Raw genomic sequence first — 12,041 nt, 5'->3', positions numbered from 1 at the left:
ATGAGAGAAATGGCGTTTAAACACTATTAGGATTATAGTTTATTCATAGATTGTGAAGAGGTCACCATAAGAATACTTGTAGTATTAAACTATCTGAATTTTGGATGAGCATGGGGGATAATTAAGGATACGTACCTTCTTCTTACCTGTTCACCACTTGTCTAATTGCATAGCATTTGATCAGCTTGAGTCAGGAATCAGATTGGTGTAAAGTGAGTTAGCAACCTGAGATATCCTGATGACGCAGCACTCTTCTGAACAGGCAGGGAAGAGCTCGAAGGAATGCTAAGACGAGATCAGAGAGAGAAAGAGAGAGCAGAGGAAACGATAAGGCAATCCTAGTAAGACTAGGATTGCCTTTCATTTCAACACATCAGCAACTTCTTTGACTAGATTACGAGAGGGTAATCTAGTCAAAGAAGGATCTACAAAAGAAATGTATCTTAATGGGGGAGGACCTAATCGAGGGATCTGCAAATTTGAGTATTTAAGATTTATAATCAACAAGAATTCTTCTTCAGAACACATCACAAGAAAATTATGAATTTGCCAGAAAATTATTTTACTCTTTTAAAAAATTAAAAAATGCTTTTAAAATTAAAAATTTTTTAAATTAAAAATTTGTAATTCCCCGCATTAGAAGTATTTAAGAAAGGCATCAAAACGTTTTAACAATTAACTTGGTCGTTAAATTCAGTTAAAGAAGAATGAAAAACAAAGCATTTATCATCAAACTTCTTAAATTAGCATATATTCTTGTTTTCAACAGAAGTTTTTTAGCTTTCACAGATTAACTGAGAAGTAGGAATATTAATGAACATTACGGACCATAATTAATAATCGAAGTACTTAAATTCGATTTAGAAACATAATAATTTAATTAAATTATATTAAATTTTTTTTTTTTTTTTACATTTACATAAAAGATTTAAACGTTTTACATAATTCGGAAACGCAGCTCTAAAAACCGAGCATGGAAATTTTTTCAAGCTACTTCAAGTCTCCAATAAGCTGAGCAAAAGTCGCACCCCGAAGACATTCGAAGACACCGTTGGCCACCGAGCGGAATCGAAACGCAATCTCTTGGTCGATTTCGCTTTACGGTATACACTGCTTGGAAAGAAGTCAGCGGACGCCATAGTGTAAGAAACAGACAGTCACGGCGGACAACTTAACAAACGCAGGACCACCTTTCATCGCTGCAATTCTACGGGACACAATTTCCACAAGTGTACGATAGCGATCAACGGAAATTTTGTACCATTCTTCTAATGAAGTCCTGGAATGTTATGGAGCGGAAGTCCGTTGACCTCACCTGATGCTCAAGTTCACCCCACACATGATCACTAGGGTTGAGATCAGGGCTCGCTGAGTCTAATGATTTGGTGTCGTTCATGTCCCCAAACCACGCAGTCACATCAACACCTTTATGACATTGTACATTGTCTTGCTGATAAAGACAATGGTAGAATGAATTCAGTAGAAACGACACAAAGGAGGATGCATTGCATTGTTCCGAATGCTCTGGGAATTCTGTGTTCGTGGCACAACAAACAGAGGTCTAAGGCGAAACCAAGAAAACAGGCCAATACCATCACACTACCACCTCTGAATTTCGTAGATGGGGTTACGCACTCTGGTAAGAGACGTTCATCGGATATCTACCACACCCGTCCATCGTCTTGGTAGAACGCCTGGCGTGATTCGTTGGTCCATAACACAGCTTTTAAACTTCCACGTCCCACTGTACACGCTTTATGAATAAATGAAAAAGACGTTGGTTCGGGTAATGTGGGGCTTGCATATTGCGGTCATACCGTCGAAACTAATGTTGTGGGACTCAGTTCTGAATATTTTTGTGCAGATTCTTGTTCCAATCTGGGGAAACAAAATCTCCCAGTTTCCGGTGGAACCCCCAACCCTGGATGAGGCCAGCTATCTCACCTTTTGTCGAAAGAGACCAGGTAGAGGTTCCTCACGTCAAGAACGGCAATCGAACCCAGGTTTTTCCGACCAAAGAGCTTCGTCTATATCGACTGAGTTAAAGAGGTTCTTACCTGGATAAGTAAGATTCATTTTCTATTCCGAAGAGATTTCACAAATCTATTTGGAATCTGTAACGAATTCCATCGCGCTTATGAGTTTGCCATTTAGGAATATCGTGTTTGATTGGTATCCACTCTTTTCCAAACTAAAATGTATCTCCTCTTTTGTTTATTGATACATTCTACGATAACAAACACTTTTTAGTGCGTCGTGAGCGGGTCAAATGAGTCTTGTATGCGTGCGAGTGACTGCTAATTGGTTGCGCATGCGCAGTTTTAAATGGAACATTGTTCGTTGAATTCATACAGAATTTCAAGCACACTTTACTAGTGTAAAAGTGTTTGAAACATTGACAGATCGAATGAGTCCGAATTTAAACCCTTGTGAGTTTCTCATTTTTGTCCAGTTAATGTATATATCATCTTGATTCCGAATCTGTTCGTGTCGCATCCAGGTTCTTACCTGGATAAGTAAGATTCATTTTCTATTCCGAAGAGATTTCACAAATCTATTTGGAATCTGTAACGAATTCCATCGCGCTTATGAGTTTGCCATTTAGGAATATCGTGTTTGATTGGTATCCACTCTTTTCCAAACTAAAATGTATCTCCTCTTTTGTTTATTGATACATTCTACGATAACAAACACTTTTTAGTGCGTCGTGAGCGGGTCAAATGAGTCTTGTATGCGTGCGAGTGACTGCTAATTGGTTGCGCATGCGCAGTTTTAAATGGAACATTGTTCGTTGAATTCATACAGAATTTCAAGCACACTTTACTAGTGTAAAAGTGTTTGAAACATTGACAGATCGAATGAGTCCGAATTTAAACCCTTGTGAGTTTCTCATTTTTGTCCAGTTAATGTATATATCATCTTGATTCCGAATCTGTTCGTGTCGCACAGTGGGTTCGAGACTAAATGGTTCTTCCCATTAGAGAAACACTTTGAATGTCCCCATAGATGCTATTTAACCCTTCTCCAAATTTTTTCAGTCATCGCCAACCGAATATTGCAGGTTATGAATTGTCAGTAAATCATGGAACCATTGACAATCAGTAATTGTCAGTGTTACCTTTAACTTGTGTTCATCAAGATACTTTAAGCCTGTCGTTCCACAGACTCGACAACTGAGACTTCTGAATAATTCTAGTGAAGTCGTAAGATTAGACTACCGAATAATCGTATGAATCAAAGACTATGGGATAGACATGTATTGTTTTAAGAAGTGCATAGTTCGCTCTGAAAACCCAATAAATAGGAACTTTACAAGATTAATTCAACGTCCGATCGAACTGATATAAAATCTATTCATACTTTTTGATCAGTTCAATGTCTATTATACTATAACATTTTTGATTTGTAACATGGATGGGTTTTAAATAATATTCTAATCGACATCATCGATATGAGCATATTTAACTAGACGCAAATATACTTCGCAAACTAATCTTTACCTCAGAATACTTACATACCCAACACGTGTTCCATACATTATACGCCATGTCCATGCAGCCCTTCCATCTCTCCGACAGTCACTAAAATATTCTCTTATTATTATTTATTTACCGTGGTTCGTTTCTTCTTTTGTACAGCTGCATTTGACATTTCATCGCGTAGTCTAATCACAGATTTTTAATTTCCATATGGTGTATTTATTTGTGACTTCGCTACACCAGTAGCCTCATAAGCAGAATAGGTTAGCTGTTCGTTTTATCCACCTTTACCAGGACTATATCTACACAATAACACTGGATTAGTAGCTTGCCAAAATTATAGTGAAAGGTAATTTTTATTACCTTTATGAATGTTCCACTAATAACGTTATTCAAAAATATGTGAATGTCTTGTATGTAATTTAACTCTATTGGGCTTAGGCTTAATAATCCGTAAGTATTGTAGAAATACAGTAAATGAATTCAATGCAAAATACAGAAAAAAATTAAATTTATTAGAAATATTAGATTCATGTTTAATAATTAATTCTTCTAAAGAAAATACTAATTTGTCTTGTGGTTCTTACAATGCGTATTTACTTTTAAAAGTACACAATAAGACAAGGAAATTTCTTCTTCCATCCTTCATCATTAGGAAAAGAAGAAATGTCTCTCACACATATTCGACGCAGTCCTTGGCCACTTTCAGAAGGGCTCCATTTTTGCCATCCTTTAATAGTTTCAGCACGGCTTCGGCAACATCAGAAGGACTGGAAAAAATAATAAATTAGAATAGGAGAATCACATGAAGTGTGTGACAAATCTCGTTAGTATTGTTTTATTTTGGTTAAGACAAGCTATTTCATAAAGAGAATTGCTGCATTTTTAATGTGTAAAATTACTTGACAAGTACCGCAAACATACACCGTTTCAGATATTATCTTGTTTAACATTATTTAAGAAATAACCATTAAGATTTATGATAATGAGAACAAGAAATAGAAAAATATAATTTCATAATTTGAGCGTTCGGTGATTGAGCACCATCGAACGCTCTATGTAAGAATACAGACTTTGCATTTAGGGCACTCTCACTGTAAAACTGTTCAGCTCTCGAAGGCTTACCGAATAACTGTGTATTCTCTTTCTATAAATGCCGCCTCTTCACTGTTAGACTCCTTTATCACTTCCAGGTACATATCGGTCTCTACTGCCCCTGGACAAACAGCGCACACCGACACTCCTGATTTGGTGAAGTAAAAATCAGTCTGTAAAGAGAGAAAAAAAAACAGTTAAAATATGTTGATTTTCTATTAATTTAGCAGGACGACAGCAGCTAATGAGTGATATATTGAGAACACTTTAGTTAAATAATAGCGTACGATTACTTTAGTATTGTATGAAAAATACGAGCCCCCCCCCAAAAAAAAACATTCAGGATGAACTACATATTATTATTCCCTAGTTAAGTTTTCTTTCCGTCATTCCTGCAAATGGGAGTGATTAAGATATTTTTCGGGACTGCTTTTGCTTCGGTCTGGATTCATGAAGTGCCCTCAGATCTCGTACTCTGAGTTGCACTGATATCATAGTGAGGGCACTTCAGGAATCCAGACCGAATTCGAGCTATGTGGCAGTATGTTATGTTTATAAATTGCGTGTGTTCTTCTGAACCGACTTACCTGTTTTGAGAAAAAGATGAAAAATTCGACTACTTTCCTTTAGGTAAATTCTGGAAATTCAGATTAAAAGAAAAAAAAAACTTATAAAAGTTTTTCAGGTTCTGAATCCTAACTCGAGAGAAAAAAAATTATAGGCAGCTAGAATTTGAGGAGGATGGAGGACTACACCACAATCATATCTTTCTGCTATGTTACGATAAATCCACATTCACCCGAATCTTATGAAGCAAAATTTCACAAGTACTTTATTAAAAAAAAAACAGGGAAATATAATGTCATGTGAAAACAAATATCATCTGAGGTTTGGTCTTAAAACGTGTATCATTATTATCAAGCTCATTACTATTGTTATAGTCGAACATCCTTCAAACAGTACATCTTCATCATCTTCATACCATCAAATTGCCAATCCGTTCCACATTTCTTTAAAAACTTTGGATTTTTCTTGGGTTTCACATACGTCTAATGTAATCTTCACCCCTCGCAAATTTTGATTTCTTATTTTACATGCCTACTTCATGCCCTTTCCTAAATCTAAATTTTTTCTAGCAAAGTCAGCGACATCGTGGTTCCGTCAAACATCTCGCTTCAAAAATGATCATAGTCCTAGACACAAATTCCGTTATTTGTGTTATCCAGAGCTTCACCTCTGCATCTAGCTTACGACATTTTACAGGTTGTTTTGTTTAGACTGATTACATTTTTATTGAATTCCGCAATTTTCATCTTGCTTCCATCATCTCATTAATGATGAATCGAGAAAATTCATCATTTTCTTGATTAGAGATATGTGGTCCTATTTTTACGTGTGTTCTTTTGCTGTTTAATTAGAACCTTACATCATCATAGATTGATTTTTAACATAGATCGATTCTAATTCCAAGCAAATCTTTGTTTAAAGTGATATTTTTAAATATTTTTTGAACTAAATAATACTGACATGCAATCTAAGAATACAGATAATATTTTGTGAAAACTTGGAACTTCTTATCACCTATGGAAATTTCCAGATTATTATTATTATTATTACGTTCCCTCTCGCGATGAGTCCTGGACACCATGGAGGTGTCACGTAATAATAATAATAATTATTATCTGGAAATTTCCATAGGTAATAAGAAGTGCCAAGTTTTCACAGAGTATTATCTGTATTCTAAGTTTACATGTCAGTTTTATTTAATTATCTAAATTAAATGAAAGACATACAAGTTACAGACAAAACTACTGTAGGGTTGTACTTAGTTTGAGAACTAAACACTAGGAGAGACGATTGGATCTACTCTACTTCGCTAAATACATCCAACCGTCTCTCCTAGTGTTTAGTTCTTAAACTACATACAACCCTACAGTAGTTTTGTCTGTAACTTGTGTGTTCTTTATTTAATTTAGATAATTTTTCTAACGAAATACGGGTTGCAGTTTACTGATATATTGGTGAATAAATAAACACTTGAGAATGTCTACATATTGGACTACTTACTCCGAAATTGCGGGTCGCTCCAACTACTCCATACTTAGTTGCACTATAGATTGCATACTTAGGAAATGGAATCAGACCTAAAAATAAATTAAAACGTTGCTTTGTAAGCATTTTCACTTTCGTACGAAATTTCTTGAAGGGTTTGTTATAGGAATCTGAATTTAATGAATCTTAAGTGTCGTTCTACAAAAATGGAATTCTCATCCAGTAGAACAAGACAGGCGTCAACTATTCATATATAAAAATATTTTAAATAATGCATTGTGTTAAAAATAAATATTAGATCAATATAAAAAGCTAAATTTTACAAGCTTCATTTGTAACTTTTATTAATACACTCTCCACCAGTATGATACCAGATGAGTCAAGTATATGGAACCAGTCTTCCTTAATAACTGTTATTTCGCTGTTTTTTGCATGAATCCTACCTGATTTTCAAATTAATCTCAGGGGTGACTTATTATGGATAATCCTTTTCTACAGGCCAATAACCTTTTCCCACGACATTCTCTTCAAACTACGCAGCAATAGTGCACGCACAGTATAACGAGGTACTTTGGTGTATTTATTCGAAACATCGCCATAGACACGACTCGATAAATCACGTGATCGTAAACAACCACAGTCCCATGCAAGACTCGCCTGGACTTGCTTTCAGGTTCATTGTGAGCAAGACAGTTGCAGTTTGTTTCATGCTGTTATTTTAAAGTATGTCCGAATTACGTCCTGTTAATTGCTGTGTTCAAACAGGCGGTGTTCCTGTTTTGAACCCTTAAGAAAAAACACTTATAACGCTTCTTCGTGATCTGGACGGGATTTGGAAACAAGGCGTTTCCAAACAGAAGAGACACGCCGATACTGGCTGAACTACAGAAATGTCCATTTTTTTCCAGTTTTTTGCAATGGGAAACTGAAGAATACTCAAGTAAAGTAAACAACAGAAAACTTAGAACTACCAGTCCTCGATTGGTGTTTTGTATGCAAATTCTACAGGTATACGCTGGACAAAGGGTTTCTCTCTATTGCTTTTCAAAGACGAAGCGTTGTTCATTTGACGTTCACATAAATAACTTAGAGAACCTTTCTGAGTTCAATATTCGTGGCATCGCAAACAGAAGTCCGAGGTCAAGCTAACAGACCCGTACAATTACACCACACCTCCGAATTGCATAGTTGGGATTACGCACTCTAATAAGAGACGTTCGCCGGGTTTCCGCAACACCACTCATACCTGTCCATCTGCTCCGTAGAAGGTGTAACGTGATTCGTCATTCAATAACAAATCTTTCCAAGTTTCCACACCGCTGTACACGATCTTGGCATTATCACTGAAGAGACGACGCAGCATGTTGATTCGGATAACGTGGGACGGACATATTGCATATTTCCTACTATGGAAACCCATCTTGTGAGCCTCGATTCTGAATGTTTTATATGCATAGATTCGTGTTTAACTTGACTCCCTGCGCTTCTATCACAGTATATTATCACTGGTTGTTAACAAATTGGGCCATCTCAGGTTAACAATTTTCCGAACGTGGCATCCTTTCAAAACACCTCTTTCAAACTCTGTCAGTTCCCTTCTCGCAGCCACATCACCTGGAAACAGTTGTACAGTTTTGGGAGCATCTTATTCCTCCAAATTATACTACAAACGCGTAACTCGTTACATGTCACGATGCATCTTGCCTATGGGGGTGTCTACTGACTTCTTTCCAAGCAGTGGGCGCCAATCAAAATCCACATGAAGTTATTTAGTGAGAATTGTCCAATGATACCTACCATGAACGTACGGGAAAATCCTTGGAGAGATTTTAATAAGACTGTGCTAAGTAGACTTGCAAGAAATTTGTACCCTGACGTCTGGAGAAATCTGGCAACAAACATTTTCTCTTCCCATCCAAAAAAAAATTGTAGTCAATGCATTACTGCGCTTCCCCAGACTTCACACTTGAGGCGCGCAGGTATCTTCATATAATGTTTCCGGAAACATGGATTGATCGAGGTGGACCAATTACACCAGCTTCGGTCATCTGATCAAAATTCTTTGTTCTGATTTGTGGGGTCATTTGAAATTATTGGTGTCCTCTACTCCCAGTGGGGAATGTTCATAAAGTGCAGGATTTGAACATGCATGCAGTGCCATCAGACACTAGCCAGACATTTTCTGCTGCTGAGACTACCAATCAGAAGTCTCAATCAGTTGTGTTGCAAGCAAACGAAGATTATTTTGAACACTTTCTGAATGAAGCACTGTAAGGGTGAAGGTATCTCATTTCCATTTATGAAAGGTTTACGTTTATTTCTCGACATTTTGCCTTCTTTCGGCATTCCCTGATATTGGCATTAAAAAAATACACGACCTTTTTATATATGAGGAAATCCTGGTATAATTTCGTCCTTTCCCTTAAAAATGCTGATCCCACCTATGTTCAAATTTCGCTGAAGAATTTCACAGGAATAGGGTTTCCTTGTATTTTTGCCTGAGTAAGAATTTCAATAACATAAGAAAAATGTTAGATTTCGTTATCATTACCTGTTAGGGAGGCTGTATTGATAATTCTTCCACCATGTCCACCTTGGTCTTTTCCCATGAATCGCAATCCCAGCTGAGTCCCACGCACCACACCATTCTGAAAATGACAGAGACAGTTGTAGGGTAGAATTTGAATTTCTACTTTCATATAAAGAGAGGTCCATTTTGGGGTGATGGAAAACAAATAAAAGGCTATCTAAATACATTGGGAATACGAGGGGGATGCTACTTTTAACAAACAAAATTGACTTCTCTTTCCGAAAAGTGCATCACACAGTATTAATAATAAATTTTATTTATTACTTCTACTCATATGTATGCATCTATTTAAGTGTGTGTGTGTATATATACTAGGGGGCTCCGCCCCCTGACGCCTACGGCGCCCCCTCCCCCGTGTTCTTAACTGGTAGGCCGGTTCTCCTTGAATTCCGATGACTCGAATTTTGAAGACTCCACACTCAAGGTAGCCCCTGAGTTTCAAAACGTTTCAAATGACTTGACAAAAAAACTGACACAAAAACGTTACAGAAAAAGGCTCATCATATATATATATATATATATATATATATATATATATATATATATATATAAAGAGAAGAAAACCAGAATTCTCCAAGGAATAAAATATCTCAGATCTCGAGGCAGATTTCCTCAGTACTGAACAGAATCAACGAACATTCACATTAGATGAGTGAATGATGTATCGCAAGAATCGGAAAGCTTCCCACAACTGATACGATGGGATATGGAAAAGAAGTATTTTGCAGCTTCTGAAGATACAGACCGAAATATGCATAGTGTAGGAATATCCCAGGCCTCCCTCCTCTGGCCTACGCTCTTCTTGTTCTGTACATCGAGGTTCTTCTCTCTCTCTCTAAATGCAAATCCTCTCCGTAGTTTTGCTGACGACAGTATTCTCCATTCCTCTTCATTCTAGAAACCTTGTAGTGCTCAAATGATTCAAGCTTCAAGATATTTCTTAACCAATATCTTAAATAGATCCCCTCAGAGTGCGAGTGAACTTCATTGATAGGAAAACAGTCCTGTTTATTTCTTGAAAGAAAGATCATTACTTTGCTCCCTCTCTCATTTTGATAATGTTGAGATCTCCAGATTTAAGATCTATTTTCTTTTGAGCTTTAGTTGACTTGCGAATCAAGCTTATTTCTTCTAACTTTCGCTGTGTCCATGCCGATGTACAAAGTATACAAAATTCACCTCCCAAAGTACTCCCTATTAGTTGGCTTGTCCTTATAGGTTGGCTTCTAAAAGTTCGCACCGATAGTTTTACTTTTTCCTCCATTAGGAAATCCATAATATCTTAAATCGTTTGGGAACGAAGCAACTGGTAGACATGCATCTACTTTTTCTTCGTGAACACACGTGTTGTCGGATTAATAAATCCGATGGTTGTGGATTTTATATTAGCGTGATTACCTCCATTAAGCTGTGGTGTTTCCCAGATAGCACTCCATAAATCTGTTATCATTTCATGTAAGTTGATATTTTTTAATTCCAATTTGATATGGCCTAATAGTTATCTTCGATTAGGCTTAGCACCCTGTCCTTTCCTTCTCATCTGCCTCTTAGGACTGGTTTAATTCCTCTATCAAGGTCAATTACTATCGCATTTGGCGTCTAGGTAATGATGATGATCCGTCATTAATGTAGCTATGCATCCAAGTCCCAATCTTCTCTCTTATATACATGAACGTGTTGTTTCAGATAACTGTGAAAGAGACTTTCTATTAAGAGCACATTTAAACATAACAGATGAGACCTGCCAATAGTGCTTCCATAACGTTCATATATTTAGTATTATGCCACCCTGTTTGGCCAAGTGCTTAGTGAATGCACTCTCCAACCGACGGGCTGTGGGTTCGAATCCTGCTGTGCAGATTGATGCTTGCGATTGTCTTTAGGCGGAAGATGAATTTCATCTGCCGTGTGAGACTATTGCCCAGTTTATTGGAGGCGTGAAGTGAAATGAAAAGTTCTATGTAAAAAATGAATGTAAAAAATATAAAAAAAAAACAATAAAAATCCGTAACTTGCTCACAGTACGAATGTACTATAAAGTTTACAAATCAACCTTTCGTGGTTGGAAGCAACATCAAACATTACTTACCAGATTAACATCCACCATCGTTTGCCAGTTCTTTTCTGAACATGTTCCAGCGTTGTTAGCGAGAATGTCCACTCGGCCCATCTTTGTAATCACCTCCTGAAACACACCTTCAAGTGAAAAAGAAAAAAAAAACGAATAAATAATTATCTCTATGCTTGATTCCATTATGACAGCAGATATATATATGTATATTATTGATGGTATTAAAATAATTCCAAAGCTACTCTTTTATTGTTGGAAAGATTTGACGTAAACAAAATTTCAGTGTTTCCATTATATATCTTATTTCTCATCCCGAATTGCTCTACCGATTAAGAAATTAATGTATTACCAATTTCGTATTTATTAAAAAAAAATGAAACACCGTATATTCCAGCATATAAGTCGACTTTTCAGCATTGAAAAAAAGTACTAAATTTTTTAGGTCGACTTATACGCCCGGTCAAAAATTGATTGCTTTCCAAGTAAAAACTAGTACGTATCACACTCTCTTTAATTTATTAGCAATATACAAAAAAGGTAAATAAGTACAAATATTTGAACTTATATCAAATTTATTTACAGAAAAAATTATTTACATGTTATGTAATTATTTATTTACAAAAGAAAATAGGTAGATAACTACATAATTAAAATTTAATTTTCACTGTCTGAATGTCTGAAAAGTTCATTGTACTCTGGTTCTGTAATTTCTTCCGGTATATCGTCATATAAATTGTATTCGACTTCTCTATCA

The 12,041-nt window shown here is 36.3% G+C and overlaps 1 protein-coding gene across 1 annotated transcript in view; it reads right to left on the bottom strand.

Moving 5' to 3' along the window:
- Positions 1 to 3,973: 3,973 nt before the first annotated feature.
- LOC150096648 (15-hydroxyprostaglandin dehydrogenase [NAD(+)]-like) overlaps positions 3,974 to 12,041 on the bottom strand; it is a 66,439-nt gene continuing 58,371 nt past the window's right edge. The window contains exons 4-8 of the mRNA XM_090408486.1: positions 11,306 to 11,412; positions 9,178 to 9,274; positions 6,642 to 6,718; positions 4,605 to 4,747; positions 3,974 to 4,249 (exon numbers count right to left, since the gene is read on the bottom strand). Of these exons, the coding sequence (XP_090264612.1) occupies positions 4,153 to 4,249; positions 4,605 to 4,747; positions 6,642 to 6,718; positions 9,178 to 9,274; positions 11,306 to 11,412 (521 nt within the window). The 3' untranslated portion in view covers positions 3,974 to 4,152. The remainder of the gene's footprint in view (positions 4,250 to 4,604; positions 4,748 to 6,641; positions 6,719 to 9,177; positions 9,275 to 11,305; positions 11,413 to 12,041) is intronic.

This window comes from Typopeltis vanoorti, chromosome 18, assembly GCF_054136105.1.
Source record: "Typopeltis vanoorti isolate ZY-2024b chromosome 18, IOZ_Tvanoo_1.0, whole genome shotgun sequence".
Lineage (NCBI taxonomy): Eukaryota > Metazoa > Arthropoda > Arachnida > Uropygi > Thelyphonidae > Typopeltis > Typopeltis vanoorti.
Note: the sequence above shows the minus strand (reverse complement) of the source record. Positions and strands in the feature narration are given on the sequence as shown.